Raw genomic sequence first — 17,177 nt, 5'->3', positions numbered from 1 at the left:
CCTCCTCCTCCTCCTCCTTCTCTCACACTCCCTGGCCTTCCGGCCGTGGCGGTGGTACTGGTCTTTTAATTCCCCCCTCATGGAAATTCTCTGTTCTCCCCTCTCTGACCTGTCCATATCCACTTTTGCATTCCATTCTGGTGCAGTATCCTACCCTACTAACCTTTTTATTGCAGTTATCTATCGTCCTCCAGGGCCCCTGGGAAGCTTCCTTGATGAGCTAGACACCCTTCTCAGCTCCTTCCCTGAGGATGGCACCCCACTGATTCTCCTTGGAGACTTCAACATCCACCTTGAAGCCTCCCAGGCTGCTGCCTTCCTACCGCTACTCCACTCCTTCGGCCTCTCCCTGCACACTTCCTCAGCCTGCCGTAACCTCCACTCCCTCTCACCCTCTTCCTTTGCCACCACTGTCACCGCCTCACTCCCCCCTCTCGAATCGTTCTCCAAACTCCCCACTGAGTCTGCATCTGCCACTCTCCTTTCATCGCTCTCCTCTGCCTTTGACTCTCTCTGTCCCCCTTTCTCAAAGCCACCTCGCACATCCCCTCCCAGTCCTTGGACATCTGACGCCCTTTGTACTTCCAGGGCCAGCCTCCGCACAGCGGAGAGGAAGTGGGGAAAATCCAGAGACCCTTCAGACCTCACAACTTACCAGTCTCTCCTGGCGGTATTCTCTTCCGCTGTCACTGCCGCCAAAGTAAAATACTATCAAACACAAATTCAGAACTCCACTTCTAACCCCCGGAAACTGTTCTCTATTTTCTCCTCTCTCCTCAACACACCGCCTCCTCCACCTCAGTCCTCCTTCGCTGCTGATGACTTTGCTGATCTTTTCGATGAGAAGGTCACGGACATCCGCAGATCCTTTACAACCACCCCTCCTCTAGGCCCATCCCTTCTTTTTCCACTTTCTCCCCCCTTACAGACTCTGATGTTTCTCAACTCCTGCTCTCCCACCGCCCTACAACCTGTGCCCTTGACCCTATCCCCTCTTCTCTTCTCCAGACTATCACACCAGACATTCTCCCATTTGTCACCTCCCTTGTCAACTCCTCCCCCCCAGAAGAGGCTGTTTTCCAGCATCCTCCAAGGGGGCCCACATCACCCCGCTGCTAAAAAAAACCTACTCTGGATCCCTCCATCATCCAGAACCACCGCCCGGTTCTCTTCTTACTTTTCTATCTAAAACCATGGAACGAGCCACTTCTAGTCAACTTTCTTCTTTCTTTTCTAACAACAACCTGCTAGGCCCCCACCAGTCTGGCTTCAGATCTGGCCACTCGACAGAGACCGCGCTCCTCTCCGTCAGTGAATCACTCCATGCTGCATGAGCAGCCTCCCTCTCCTCTGTCCTCATTCTTCTAGATCTCTCTGCTGCCTTCGACACTGTCGATCACTCCATCCTCCTGTCTGCCCTGTCAGCAACGGGCATCTGTAGCACAGCCCTGGACTGGATTGAGTCCTACCTCTCTGGTCGCTCCTTCCAGGTTGCCTGGGCTGGTACGATATCGACACCTCGGCCCCTTGCCACAGGAGTTCCCCAGGGCTCAGTCCTAGGCCGCTTCTTTTTTGTCTTTCCTCTCATTCCCATGGCCCTGTTATCACTGCACATGGTCTATCCTACCACTGCTATGCGGACGATACCCAACTCTTCATCTCATTCCCACCATCTGATACACAGGTTTCAGCCCGTATCTCTGCTTGCTTGAGTAACATCCAGAGCTGGATGGACAACCACCATCTAAAGCACAACCCAGGTAAGACTGAAATGATATTCATCTCTGCTATTACCTCTCCCCATCTGGATCTCTCCATTTCCCTAGGGGATACCACTCTTACGCCATCACCCAGTGCAAGGAACCTCGGCGTTGTGATGGACAGCAGACTGTCCCTCTCCGAGAACATTGCGGCGGTGACATGCAGGTTCTTCCTATACAACATACGGAGAATCCGCCCCTTTCCCCCCCCCCCTGCTCGGCCCAGCTCCTGGTCCAAGCGATGGTTCTGTCCTGCCTGGACTACTGCAATTCCCTCTAGGCTGGCCTCCCAGCGTCCGCCATCAGACCTCTCCCGCTTATCCAGAATGCAGCAGCTCGTCTGGTCTTCAACCTTCCCAAATACTCACACGTCACCCCCCTGCTTACTTCCCTCCACTGGCTGCCTGTCATGGCTCGCATCAAATTCAAAACATTGGTGCTAGCCTTCCAAGCAGTTAAGGGGTCTTCCCCAGCTTACCGACAAAAAATCATCAGACTCTACACCCCTGCCAGACCTCTTCGTTCAGCCTCCACAGGCCGCTTAGCTCCTCCCCCTCTCCGAACTTCCACCTCACGCTCACAAATACTGTCTGTTCTGGCTCCACAGTGGTGGAATGAACTCCCCGTTGAGGTCAGAACTGTAGAATCTCTTCCCACCTTCAAGCGCAAACTGAAGATGCACCTCTTCAAGCTGCACCTCTCCCCGTCCCTCCCCACCTCACCTCCCTGTAAACCTTAATTGTTGTCTTTCTGTGATTAATTTTTTTGTGTATCAGTATTTTTAGTTTGGCTAGGTAAGCAGTGTTTGGTTAGTTAAGGGGTTTGGTCATACTTTTTGCGTTTTGTTTGTTTGTCAAAAAAACCCCAAAAAAACATTAAAATTGGCCATGGTCCTTATCTTTGTTGTACTGGTAGCAGTTGAAATTGTACTTCCCTCTGGGGTCTCTCAGCGCACTTATCCTTGGTTATGGGTATGCACTTTGTTGTACGTAGCTCTGGATAAGAGCGTCTGCCAAATGCCATTAATCTAATGTAATGACGAACTGGTTTGGATGACAAAAAGTGTTCCTTGTAAAATTGTTCACGCACCTACACACATTGTTTTATATAGACGGTATCAGTTTGTAACTAAGATTAACCAGATAAAGATTTAATAGAGATGTGCCTGCTCAACAGAGTACAAAACTGTAGTAACTAGTTGTGCTTCAGGTGCTTTTCGGAACATTGTGGGCTGACACGGTTCTGAAAAATTCACATGTATCCAAGTGTTTTTGTGTTTGGGATCGCCACTAAGCAACCATAATCATAAATGTGGTTTGCTAATCCTGTCACTGTTATGTAAAGTGGCCTATGTGAATTTGCAAATAATTGATGAGTCACTCTGTTATTGATAGATAAATGAATTGAATCCATAGACGCATCCTTTTGCTAAACGTTCACCTACAACTCCAGTCACCGTTGACCACCACCTTTTTCTCATCCTGAGTGTCAGCAAATTTTATCGAAAACCGGCTAAAAATTTAGGCTACATCAGTTTTTATATTATAATAAAAATGTTCATAGAATATTCATTTTCATTTTCAAGAAAGGGGACCGGAGGGTGTGCTCCAATTATCAGGGTATCACACTCCTCTGCCTCCCCGGGAAAGTTTACTCTAGGGTGCTGGAAAGGAGGTTCCGACCAATGGTCGAACCTCGGATTCAGGAGGAGCAATGTGGCTTCCGTCCTGGTGGTGGAGCAGTGGACCAGCTCTTTACCTTGGAGGGGTTGCTGCCGGGGTCATAGGAGTTTGCCCATCCACTCCATATGTGCTTTCGACCGTTTCCCCCGGGGAACCCTGTTGGGGGTACTGTGGCAGTATGGGGTACCGGGGCCGTTGTTAAGAGCCATCCGGTCACTGTATAACCAAAGTGAGAGCTGTGTCAGCATCCTCAGCACAAAGTCCAGCACGTCTCCAGTGGGTGTGGGACTCCCCCAAGGTTGCCCCTTGTCACCGGTCCTGTTTGTGATATTCATGGACAGGATCTCAAGGCGCATGAGTCAGCACCTCCCAAGTCCGAGGCCATGGTTCTCTGCCGGAAAACGGTGGATTGCTCCCTCCGGGTTGGGAACGAGACATTGCCCCAAGTGAAGGAGTTCAAGTATCTCGGGGTCTTGTTCACGAGTGAGGGTAGAAGGGAGCGTGAGATCGACAGGCGGATCGGTGCAGCGTCAGCAGTTAATGCGAGCGTTGTGCCGGACCGTCGTGGTGAAGAGGGAGCTGTGTCGGAAGGCGAAGCTCTCGATTTACCGGTCAATCTACGTCCCAACCCTCATCTATGGTCACAAGCTTTGGGTAGTGACCGAAAGAACGAGATCGTGGATACAAGCGCCTGAAATGATCCTCCTCCGTAGGGTGGCTGGGAGGGACGCCTGGAATACCCAGCTTGGCCTACTGCCACCGCAACCCGACTCCGGATAAGCGGGTGATAATAGATGGATGTTCATAGAATAATACAGTTGCTTTTTTGACTAAAATACTGTGACCTGCTCTTTGAAAGCTTCACTGGTCATTTTCTTTCCAGTATTGTCAACACAAACCTGACAATGTCAAAGTCTCAGGACTTTGACATGTTCTTATTGCCCTATTTAACATCTGACCGTGAAGAAGCCATTAGTTTCAGTTGAAGTCATTAACAACCCAGAAATACATTTTCAGAAATTGCTAACCATAAGAGCAATAATTCTTGCACAACAACGGAGTTCTGCGAATTTCACCCTACAAAAAAAAAAACAAAACAAAAAAAAAACCACATAATAATAATAAAAAAAAGATTGCTCGGGTGCACTTCGACAGACACACAGAATGGCCCTGGAGAGATCTTTTATGTTTATGAGAGTACAAATTTAGCTTCATTCTGCAACTGCTGTGGGACAAACTAAACTGTGGCTGGCTGCTGCAGTTTAGTTATTTAATAGTAAACACTGGGATTTGTTAGTTAGGCTTTCTTGTTTTTCATTCATTTGAACTTTTACATTTTTACACTTTTACAATGCTTAAATTATGTGTGTAGGCGTTTTTAAAATCAGTCAGTGTAGCCGTTACTGTTAGAGGCATGCCTGTAAAGGACTCCGTTGTCAAATAAGGGTAAAATTGTCACCTACACAATCCTCTTCCTGTTGTCCAATGAAAAACAGGATCTATTTCTGTAAAGAAAATGGTTTGGTCTTAATATTTCTGGATGACTTGAGTTTTAATCGAGAAATCATGATCCAGCGAGATACCTAATTATTTGTTGTACTGAACTAGCTCAATTTGAGCACCAGTCCTGGCATAGTTGTATTCCGTGTAGAAAATATCATGTACTTAGTTTTTTCTGTATTCAAAACAAGTTTAAGACCAGCTAGAGCATGCTGTGCCCTAGGGCCTGGGTGCCCATTGGTGCTGAGGAGTGTCATCAGCATAAAAATGAGCCTTACAATTTGCTATCTTGTTAGCAATATCATTTACCGTCAGGTCCAGAATTATTGGCACCCTTGATGAAAATTAGCAGAAAAGGCTGTATAAAAATAAACAACACAGATAATGAGCTATATTTTATGTCCAAACCTATGGGAGAACTATATACTTTTATCCTAACACAATTATAAAAAAAATAAATAAAAAATAAAAACTTTCTTGAGTAATAAATATTGAGTATTTTTTTTTGAAAAATGTAGGTGTTAAAATTATTGGCGCCCTTAAAGATTATTTTAAAACCAAACAAAATTAAATCTGCAGTATAATTCTACGGATTTAAGTTAATCTCAGTCTTAAAGAACTGTATTGTGGCCTTCCATCACTTCCTGTTTCCCTAGGGTATAAAAATTAGGTAACGCACATGTAAAATCTCTTTGTCATCCATCACCATGGGGAAAGTCAAAGAACTGTCAAATCAAGAGACGGATGGTTGTTGACCTACACAAGTCAGCTAATGGGTACAAAAAAATAAAAATAGCTAAAGGGTTAAAGATACCACTAACCACTGTTTAATCAAAAAGTTTCAAAACATCTGGAACAGTTGCAAACTTGCCAGGAAGAGGACGCAAGTGCATGTTGCCCCCGCACACAGTGAGAAAGATGGTGAGGGAGGCAAAGAAGAATCCAAGGACCACAGTTCAAGAACTGCAGACTTCAGTTGTGTCTTGTGGTCACAAAGTCTCAAAATCAACCATAAGACGCCACCACCATACCAAGAAAGCCCTTACTGAGAGCAACCACAAGCGATCCCAAAATTGAACTTGTTGGCCATGTTTGTCAAAAAAGGGATGCACACAAGGAAAAGCACCTCATACCTACCATCAAATATGGTGGTGGATCATTGATGCTTTGGGGCTGTTTTGCTGCCAGTGGTCCAGGGGCTCTTGTTAAGATCAACGGCATAATGAATTCCACTGAGTACCAGGACATTTTAGCCAAAAACCTGGTTGCCTCTGCCAGGAAGCTGAGACTTGGCCATAGGTGGACCATCCAACAAGACAATGACCAAAAACCAAGACAATGACCAAAAAAAGTCATGGAAACTGAGCAAAAGTGAACACTTACATGGAAATTGAAACGGTTGTCCTGGAATATTTTATTGGATGATGTGTAAAATTGTAATAAAATGAAACTATTGAGCACAGAATTAAGATGAGTTAACATGTGAACAGCTTTTACTGTAGATGCAAATGGATGATCCCATGTCGTAGAGCATGCTCTTGGCATCCTATCTGGTATATTGGATGTTGGAATTTGATGCAGGCAACCTGGTGATATGGACTTTGAAAGTATAGTTTCGGATTGGTGGACTTCGGGAATAATAACCGAGAAACGTTACTCGCGATCTCAATAGAAGGGTCAAATACATGCATTTCCCAGCCAACACGGGAGCCTTGACATCTACAGTGAAACTTCTTATGCAAGTTTATCCTCAAATGTAAGTAGCTGTGTTTTAACTGTGTGGTAAACCTGGGTTTATCAACGTTAGTTAGTAAGCAGTGCAATCTTGCTAACTAGCTTGCTAGCTAGCAGCTTACACTAGAATTGTTGAGGTAATTTTTACCTTGCTTTTAAAATACTAGAACTATGTTTGATCCCCATATGTATTTCACTCATTGACTTTTCCTAAAACCGTGTTATTTTTTCAAGCCAAGCTGTATTTGAAGCAGAGATTCGCTGGATCATGAAGATGGTCAGGTCACACTTCTCGTTCAACTCCAACTCTGACATTTCAGACACATTTGCTCAGATGTTCCCAGACAGCGAAATTGCCAAACAATTTACATGTGGCGCAACAAAATCGGCTTACCTTATATGTTTTGGCTTGTATCCTCATTTTAAAGAGCAGCTGATAGAAGATGTAAGAAAAGCAAAGTGTCATGTAGTGTCTTTTGACGAATGCCTTAACAAAGTGACACAAACAGAAAAGATGGATATTATTCTGCGCTACTGGAGTGAACGCGAAGGGAAAGTAGCTGTGCGATACTTCACTTCAGAGTTCCTAGGACACACTCAGGCAGAGAAGCTCTTGGAGGGTATCAACAGATCCCTGTCACCTCTGGACCCCAAGAAGCTCCTGTAAATATCGATGGACGGCCCTACAGTGAATTGTAAGTTCTTAAGAATATTCCAAGAGGACAAGAGCAAAGAGGACCCAGATGCATTAAAGCTCATCAACCTGGGAAGTTGTGGTCTGCATGTTGTGCATGGAAGTTTCCAGACCGGAGAGAGGAAAACAGGTTGGAAAATCGGAGATGCACTGAGAGCGCTTTGGCAGGTGTTCCATGACTCGCCAGCAAGGCGAGAGGATTTCAGTGAGCTGACTAAAACGGCAAGATTTCCTCTGAAGTTCTGTGCTACTCGATGGGTTGAAGACTTGCAAGTTGCTGAGCGGGCAATTGAAGTGTGGCCAGCTGTGACGGCGTACATCCACAGCCACAAGAAACTTCCGAAGAGTAAAGTGCCAACATCTGCGTCCTACTTGACAGTCAAGAAGGCAACCGAAGACCCTCTTTTCCTGGCTAAACTTGAGTTTTTCACTTTTGTTGCAAGACAGCTGAAGCATTTTTTGGAGGTATTTCAGACAGATGCCCCAACGGTGCCATTCTTGGCAAAGGAGCTCCAAAGCACCCTGACAGGCCTGCTGTCATGCTTTATCAAGAGAGAAGAGCTGGCAAAGATCAAGACACCTCTCCAGCTCACTAAACTGGACCCCCAAGAGAAGCAAATCCATGTCCCACTCAAACACCTGGACATAGGATTTTCAACCAAGCAGGCTTTGCAGAAGGCATCTGAGAAGCTCCAGGAAAATCCAGTGAAAATTGTAGAGTTCAAAAAAGAATGTGTCTCCTTACTCGCAATGACCTGCAAGAAAATGATGGAGAGAAGTCCTCTCATGTATCCAGCTGTGCGGCATATGAGGTCCCTTGACCCTGTGATGATTGTGACAGAAACCGAAAGTGCAACAGAAATGTTTGAGAAACTCCTTCAGGTTCTCCTCAATGCTGGATGGTGCCCTGCCACAGAGTGTGACAAAGTCCTTTCTCAGTATAAAGCATTCTCACTCGATGTCAACACAAACCACAAAGCAGAGTTCCAAGAATTTGTTTACAGCTGCAGACTTGATGAATTCTTCGGAAGATATCTCAGTGGCAAAGAAGGGTATGCAGAACTGTGGAACATCATGAAATGTCTCTTCACGCTGTCTCATGGACAAGCTGCAGTAGAAAGGGGTTACTCTGTTAACAAGGATATGCTTGTTGAAAACCTACAGGAGAAGACGCTAATAGCAATGCGCTTGGTCCACGTTGCAATGGCTGGGCACACAGATGAAGCTCTTCCAAAAGACCTCAAGCAACACTGCAGAGGAGCAAGGACAAGATATGAGATGTATCTGGAAGACCAGAAGAAGTTGAGAGAGCAAACCACCAAAGAGAAGAAAAGAAAGGAGCTCTGCCAGGAAATCCAGAAAGTGAAAACAAAGCGGCAAAAAGTAATGACAAGCGCTGAAACAATGGAGAAAGAAGCACATGAAATGGCAGTCATGGCAGAGAAGAAGCACGATTTTACACTGCTGTCAAAATCAAATGCCTATCGGAAAGGGGTTGCTGATAAAAAGGAAGAGGTGGCAGCTCTAGACAAAGCCCTGAAGAGCTGCAAGAGTCTGTCAATAAGTTAAAGCAATGAGGTATGTGCAATAGCCTTTATGGATGTATGAAAGATTGTAATATTTATTTACATTTATTTATTACACTGTTTTAGCTTATGGAGATGACCAATTTTAACTCAAAATAACATTCTGTTTCAGATCTTCAGACTGTAGAGAGGAGGAGGAAGAGGAGTGGAGGGGGAGGAGCCAGGAGGGCACAGAAGGAAAGACGGAGGAGGAAGAGAAGAGGGGAGAAGATGAAAGAGGAGAAGAAGAGAGGAGGATAAGAGAGTAGAGGATGACAGAGGAAAAGGGAGAAGAGTGGAGAGGAGTTGAGAAGAGTAGGAAGAGAAGACAGGAGCGGACACGAGAGGGGAGGTGTGGAGAGAGGAGGACAGGATGAGATAGGAGAGGAGTGGAAGAGAGAACATGCATCAATCCCAGTGCTCATGTGTCTCAAAGTTCCAGTTCAATAAATTGTTGTTCATCTACAGCTTGTTGCATTATTTCATGCATTGATATTATCAATAAGACATAATCTCTAAGCATTTACAATGTAGACTTAACTGGCACATCTTTTAAATCAAGTAAGTAGTCAGGTGTCCTAGGGGGTTGTGTGTGTGAGGGGAGAGGGGTGCGGATGGGGGCGGAAAGCTTCAGGGGCCTATAGATCATCACTTAATATGGTACCTGGAAAATCAGGAGGTAGCATGGAAAATTTCAAGGCAAGCGTGGGAACCCTGTTCAAAATCAACACAGAAATGGTTCTGTGTAAACAAAATCAATGTTTTGCAATGCAAAACATTAAACCCTATCGAAAACATGTGGTCTGAATTGAAGAGGGCATTCCATAAGCGCATACCTAAGGATATGAAGGATCTTGAAAAGTTCTGCATGGAGGAATGGTCCAAGATCCCTCCAAATGTCTTGTCCAACCTTATGAAACATGATAGAAATAGGCTCAGTGCCGTTATCCTTGCCAGGGGGAGGCTGCACCAAGTACTAAAAACAGGGGTGCCAGTAATTGTGAAACCTTTTTATTTTTTTATTTTATCTTATTTTAATTTTTTGGTAAATAAATTTATAATTTGAAAAATGTGTAATTTTGGTCAATTCCATTAAATCATTAATAAAGTAAAATATTTTCCACATGTTACAATATATCTGAGTAATGGTATTATTAGTTTTATAGTCTTTTTTGCTAATTTTCATCAAGGGTGCCAATAATTCTGGACCTGACTGTATATAGACTGTAAATAAAATTGGTCCAAGTATGGATCCTTGGGGTACTCCTTTTTTTTACAAAAATTATTTTTTTTGACTTCACGTCCCCAAGCATAATAGCTTGAGTTCTATTTGAAAGGTAATCCTGGAACCATGAACGGGCGAAGTTATCAAGTCAGATGGAGGACAACTTTTTTTATTAAGATTGTTATGGTCTATTGTATCAAAAGCTTTTGATAAAAAGGGCTGCACGTTTTTGTTTACTATCCAACGCTGTAACTGTCATTTATAACCAATGAAGATGCTGTAATGGTGCTATGACCAAGCTACATAGTTGTTGCTTAAGTGATTTCAAGATCTTAGCCAGGCTAGACAATTTTGAGATGGGCCGATAGCTGTTTACTGAACTGGTATCACCACCTTTGAATAATGGAAGAAAATGAGCAGCTTTCCATACACTGGGAATTGTTCCAGTCCCAAATTATTTTGCTACATTTATAGTAGCTAATAGTTGTAGTGTGAACGTAACTGTAATTTCAAAAAGTAGAAGAATGAATGGTCGTATCTTAACCAAGAATAGTTTATAATAATAAACAGTGTTGTGCTATACTGCAACTTGTGCTCGCAGACCGATGAAGTATGATATCCATCTTTCAAACTATATGTGACCCATTCTATCATCATCAGTCGGAAGTCATGAAGGCCAATTTCACATCAATCAAAAAAAAGAAATTTTCGTCAGTTTTAGGCTTTAATCTTCATTTTGTTGAACAATCTCTTGGCTTTCATAATCTGTATTTTTTAATATGTCAAAGTGAAGGTAGAGCCAGAGTTGTGCATTGTTTAGAGGTTAGCCAGCTTGTCACTGACCATCACCATGTCGTAACACATTCTTGTCAGCTGCTTTCACAGGTAATGTTTTTGGTTACATCTGTCTTTGCTTTCATAAGTGTTTAAAAAAAGATGACGAGGTAGCTGTTCACCAGTCATCTGGCTAACAACCACATCAGCTGTGTTCATGGCTACAAGTTAATGTAGCTATTTAGTTTCATCGGATTTTCCTAAAAACATCCATTTGCTTTTGTGGTCCGTATTTCTTTATGTCAAGAGTAAATGTTAAGACTAAAAATAGTTTTAAAGGGTTTATACGCCAGATGACAAGATATGGCCCCAGAGTTTCGATAGCCTATAGTCTGTAGTCTCCCACCTAACTACTGTCTCACTAAATGCTTTAAAGCTGTTTTTCTCAAGAACATGGTTTGTGGCACTCAATGCAAGGGGATACAACTCCCTTGATATCTGGAGTAGAAAGAACTTTGGTATCTTTAGAAGGCTTACATTCTCGTCTTTCTAATAGTTTCTAAAACTCAATATGTTTGGGGTCAGTATTTTGATAGAGCAGGTCACATATCAATGACAAACTTACAAAAATATATGGTGAGTCAAAGCCTGTTTCTTATGTTTATCACAGCTTGGAGGACCAAGTAGTCCCAATACTACAAAATAGTCCCAATCAATGTCATGCTATTTGAATTTTAAAATTTAGGTGAATGGTAGATCTCATTCAGGAATATGATTCTGGTCACAAATGTAAGTTGGTAGAATCTATGTAAAATATAATGAGCATTTTCTGAATGAATTGATTACCCCCAAGAGCTATTGAATGTATGGCTATGTTCATATGTTGAGTCTTTTTAAAACAAACCAACTGTTCGGGACGGTAAACATTTTTTAGTCCTGGGCAGCCTTACACTAGTTGGAACTGTAGATTGTTTTTTTTGGGGGGTTTTTTGGCGAAGAGCGCTTTATTACTTTTATGGCACCTGTATTGATCCGAGTTTGAGGGATATAAGCGTTTGTGCTTGGAGGGGGACAGCAAGGTGTTCTTGGGTGTGAGGCTCGACTTTACTGACTTGCTTACTCTCTTCTCCATGGCTTTTCAGTTCTGAAGCAGAGGAGGGAAGCAGATGCTGCCCTATTCTCTGAGCTGCACAGGAAGCTCCAGACGCAGGTCAGGGCATTGCCTCCGCACAGCTAACATGTTATGATCAGGGTTTGTGGGAATCACTGCAAAGGTCTGCCAAACACTCTGGTTGCTTTGCTTTGAACGCAACCCATTATGACAAGAAAGGCCCACTCAGCCCAATTTGGCTTCACATTTACCGAAGAATTTGATTGCACCAATCCTAGACTTGAACACCCTATACGACTCTGCCTCATTTATGACCTTGCAATTTTCTAATGCAAATTGACACCTATGTAATCAAATACTACGTCAGGTACATGGAATTCTATTGTGATAGAAATTCTGCCTTTGCAGAACATTCAGCAAACTTTGTAGTCCAAACTGAATATCAATTGACTTGAGTTAGAAGTTCATCATAGACCTTGGAAGTCTGGCATAACCTAGAGCAAAACCTTTGCCCGTATATGGATTTCCTGATCAAACCACAGATTTTATCAGATTTTTACGTAACTGTCTGTCACAGTGCCATTTAATACTTTAATACGTTTTTATCCGGACTCATTTCTTTCTTAACCCCTTATGGACAGATGCGACTTGCATGTTACTCCTTTAACAGACGGATGCCAACATTGTATTTGATCATATGACTGTTTTTCAAGACACATGACCGATGAAATGCATTGTGATTCCTAGGCCTTTCTATGGGTTTTCTATAGGGCGCCTTAGTCCATAATGGGTTAAGAGGTACTGGGTCCACTAAATTAAGATGATGCTTTCCATTTCTTTAGCAAAGTTATGAGCATCGCAATGGCTTGGCATATTATTTATTATATTTTTCCAGAAACAAAGGAACCACAATCATGGATTTTTCTTGTTAATCCCATTGGCCATCTGTCTCACAGAACCCACCTATCGTACTTTATAATTCTGTATTATAACGTTAAATAATTTTAATTTACGACGGTTGTCTGGAGTTCGCTGTGTTTGTTGAATCTGACATGGCACTCTCGAATGAGCCCTTGAGAAATCCATGATGGAGAATATCAAAATATTCTTGCCCAATGGCTTCATTTTTCAATGGCTTCATTTTTCAATATTTCTAGTATTTCCTACTTAATACTATACATTACTATACGTATGATTACATCCAGCCAAAAAACACAAAGATACTGGATTATACTTCCAAAAACCATCTTAATTCAAGCAGATGCTGCCAGCTGTCTAATGGAGGGACATTTTTTTATTAAAATTTGCATCCTTAATCGCAGCCCATGTTCTATATGTCATGGAAGTTTAGGAAATGCTAATGAACCATAGATATTTTGGGGAATGACGACACAACTTCTTACGCCTATTGTAACTCATAACTATAATAATGGCTTTGTATGCTCATTGAATTGCACTTGTGGACAGTTTAGAAATGGATGATGAAACTGCTGTTACATTTTTGCCCTGATTTTTTTGTGTTTGCTGAGCAGGGGGTGCTGAAGCACAGATGGTCGATCCTGTACCTGCTGCTCAGTCTTTGTGAAGACCCCCATAAACCATCCAGGGTACTCATTCATGCTCTATCAGTGAGATCTTCATTATACAGCAATTTAACTTGCTGTGTCTACCATGTCAATCTTTCAGTACAACTTTGAATCTGTAATAGAAAATTCTTATGCTGTATTTTACTTCAGCATTTAACATGAGTTGAATTGTGTAATTTCAAAATTGAGGTTCAGTTGATGTGCACCAATTGGTATTAAGTCATTATTAGTAATAGTCACTATTTTTAAATCTGAATTAAAAACGATTGACCCTACTCAATTCAACAGTACTTATAAATGTCCTGCTCTAGGGCTTTGGTGAATACGTACCATATATTAATGTAAATATACCAAAGTTTTCAAAGTTGTTGATGGAATGATTTTTTTCAGCAAATGCCTTTCCCTAGGATGATGGCTGTAACAAATATTATATTTTTTGTAGAACTGAATATACAGTGGCTTCAGAAAGTATTCAGCCCCTTTCACATTTTGCACACTTTGTGTTGTAGATTCAATTTTAAATGGATAAAATAAAAAATGTGCCCATCAACCTACACAATAACCCATAATGACAAAGCGAAAACATTAAATCAAAAACAGAAATCTCATTTACATAAGTGTTCAGACCCTTTGCTCTAATTATTCTTGATGTGTCGAGAACTGGATTGGATTCCACCTGTAGTAAATTTAATTGATTTGACATGGTTTAGAAAGGCACACATCAGTGTGACCTGAACATACAGCCAAGGTGACACTGTATTGCTCATCACCTGGCTAATACCATTCCTATGGTGAAGCATGGTGGTGGCTGCATCATGCTATGGGGGTGCGTCTCTGCGGCAGGGCAGGGAGACTGGTCATCGAGGGAAGGATGAATGCAACCAAATGCAGAGAGTTCCTTGAAGAAAACCTGCTCCAGAGTGCACGCGACCTCAGACTAGGAGTGACGGTTCACCTTTCAGTGTAGTGACCTGAAAATGGCAGTTCAGACGCTTCCTCTCCAATCTGACAGTGTTTGTGCAAAGCTTGTAAAGAATTGCCCTAGAAGATCTGAAGCTGTAATTTCTGCAAAAAGGGCCTCTACAAAGTACTGGATTAAGGGTCTGAATACTTGTATAAATGAGAGATTTAAGTTTTTGATTTAATAAATTAGCTAACATTTCTTAAAGTGTTTTCACTTTGTCATTATGGGTTATTGAATGTAGATTGATAGGCAAAAATGAAATCTACAACACAAAGTGTGCAAAAAGTGAAAGGGGCTGACTTTTCTGAAGCCACTGTAGGTGGTCTACCTTTCTCACGGGTACAGTGGTCTTAATGCCAACAGTTTTGTCCTCGGCAGGGTGCCAGCTATGGGGCGCTGTTTGCACAGGCCCTGCACCGAGACACTCACTCAACCCCCTTCTACTGCGCCCGCCCCCAGAGCCTGTCGCTTAGCCACCCTGAAAGATCTGGCCTTGCTCAGAACCCCAATAGCATGGGCACCAGTGGGTTCAGCAGCCTGGGGGTGTACAGCGTCAATGGACCGACGGCTGCACCACAGATTCTGTTGGCAGGGTGAGTCGCCCATCTCCCACGCCCCATCACTAAACTGCTCTTAACACCCTCTTAGAAAAATGTTAGCAATATTGATAATTATTTTAGAAATCAGAATTCCAATGATGAATAAGAAGTACTTCATGCAAGCTAACATTTAAATATGGTGGTCTCCGAACACTCTGTGTTCCCCATCTCCAGGCAGCAGACTGCTGGGGATACTCTTCGCCAGACCCTGGGGTCCCACCTTGGCTGGAACCTACTCCCCAATTCCTCCCCCTCTTCTGCACCTGCTTCACGGGGCCCACTTCTGCTCATCACCCCTCCTGCAAGGGCTGCACCACGGCAACGGAGGGATGGGGACAGCAATGGTGTGTACTTCATTTTAGAAATCGATCTGCAGGGATAGGATTGTACTGGATCTTGCCAGATTAATCTGCCAGTACTGAATTTTGAACACTAAGTACCTCAACCAGAGGAAGAAGAGTACATTTACAATCAGAACCTTTTCTGATTTAATGTTTAGCATTAAACCAATATTAGGGCCCTAATCAGCATTTCCTTCTCATCTGGAAAATCCACATCCCTCGTGGATGATTTGACAAATCGTTGGCTAGATGTCACCACCACAGGTGTTCTAGATCTTTCAGATGCAATGCTAAACTGAACCTCTTGCTCCTGGTACGACTGAAACTACATAGGAAACTGCAAAGGGTCCAATACCAGCTGCAACAGCTGTGAGTTTCAAACATGATCAAGTTGCCTAGTTTTAACTAGGGCTTACTTATTCTGAATTATTGATAACGCGGTGGAATCAATACATAATACAACTTGTGTTTTTTGCATGGATAAATGAACACTAAGTGCCAATCACTTATCCAAATGCTCCAGTCCATGTTCCTTGTAACTGTTGACATGCACTGTTGTGATTGGCCTAGTAAGCCACAGCTGTCGCGATGGAGCGCTGCTTCATTTTGTAAATTCATTCTGAACTATGGCAACATTTTGAGAAGTTGGAGGACAATAAATAGGTCTCCTGCTACCTATATAAAAAGAAACTGCTGCTCTTCAACATTTGAAAAGATTGCACCCTTGCTCTTATCGTGTAGCGCTTTCGCACAGCAACAAGTGGCATGTCATTTTATAGGAAATAAAATTGACCCACATTCAGTAAAAGACATCAAACGAAAATGGATGTCTGATGGCCTTGTTACCCATTAAAACAATTGACCATTCTGAATGGCTAGAATGGTCAGCATCACTACATTTTCTATTGTTGCAGTGGGTGTGCCTTGAAAAAAGATTATTAAATTATTTTTTTTATTTTATATGCGTTCTGAAATGACTAAATGTGGGAACTACATGTAGGTAGCCTGTCCTGCTACCATGGTTTCTCTTGGCTCTCCAGTTTCACCCATCCTTGCCCCCCCCCCTCCTTGTGGTCTCCCTTCCTCTGTGTGCAATAGGTTTAGTTACTCTTTCTCCACCTGTAGCTCTAATTTTATCTGTACTGAGTGTGAGCTTAATGCTAGGTTGACAGGGAAGATTGCAGAGCTAGAAACACGCATCTGCACCTTATATTAAAGCTTTTTCTGTCACGGATCCTTCAGCTAGCCTTTCCCCTAGACAAATCCCAGCAGAGCCTTTGCAGCAAAGCGAGTGGGTTAATGTAAACTCACCGAGGTAACGTCCGTCAGAGATATTCACAAGTCACCAAATGCAAGTCCCAGTCAATTCTCATTGTCTCTGAAGGACGAGGTCAAATCTCAAGTCTCCAGTAGGGTGCAGCCTAAATAACAGAATGACTATAGAAATTCATCACTATGCCTTTGCTAATTGAACATATAGAAACCAGAACTGTAGAAGGCATATTTTGTTTATGACATCAAGTGTGTGACAACCGAAGAAACGGTATTATCAAAAAATTGTGGTTATTTCATTCATTTATTCATATATCAATGAACTACCATGTCTGAGCCAACATTTTGGCAAAGCCTTTCTTTCCCACCC

At 42.8% G+C, this 17,177-nt stretch overlaps 1 protein-coding gene across 3 annotated transcripts in view; it reads left to right on the top strand.

The window, feature by feature from the left end:
* Window positions 1–17,177, top strand: part of tubgcp3 (tubulin gamma complex component 3) — a 291,027-nt gene that overhangs the window by 26,644 nt on the left and 247,206 nt on the right. For 2 of the 3 annotated variants that reach the window (XM_061235118.1, XM_061235116.1), the window contains 4 exons: window positions 12,077–12,144; window positions 13,578–13,673; window positions 14,959–15,188; window positions 15,369–15,538. In XM_061235118.1, coding sequence (XP_061091102.1) covers window positions 12,077–12,144; window positions 13,578–13,673; window positions 14,959–15,188; window positions 15,369–15,538 — 564 coding nt within the window. The remainder of the gene's footprint in view (window positions 1–12,076; window positions 12,145–13,577; window positions 13,674–14,958; window positions 15,189–15,368; window positions 15,539–17,177) is intronic. The other variant, XM_061235117.1, reaches the window with a different exon arrangement.

This window comes from Conger conger, chromosome 3 (assembly GCF_963514075.1).
Source record: "Conger conger chromosome 3, fConCon1.1, whole genome shotgun sequence".
Classification (NCBI taxonomy): domain Eukaryota; kingdom Metazoa; phylum Chordata; class Actinopteri; order Anguilliformes; family Congridae; genus Conger; species Conger conger.
The sequence above is the reverse complement of the archived record's forward strand: the minus strand, read 5'-3'. Positions and strand labels throughout refer to the sequence as shown.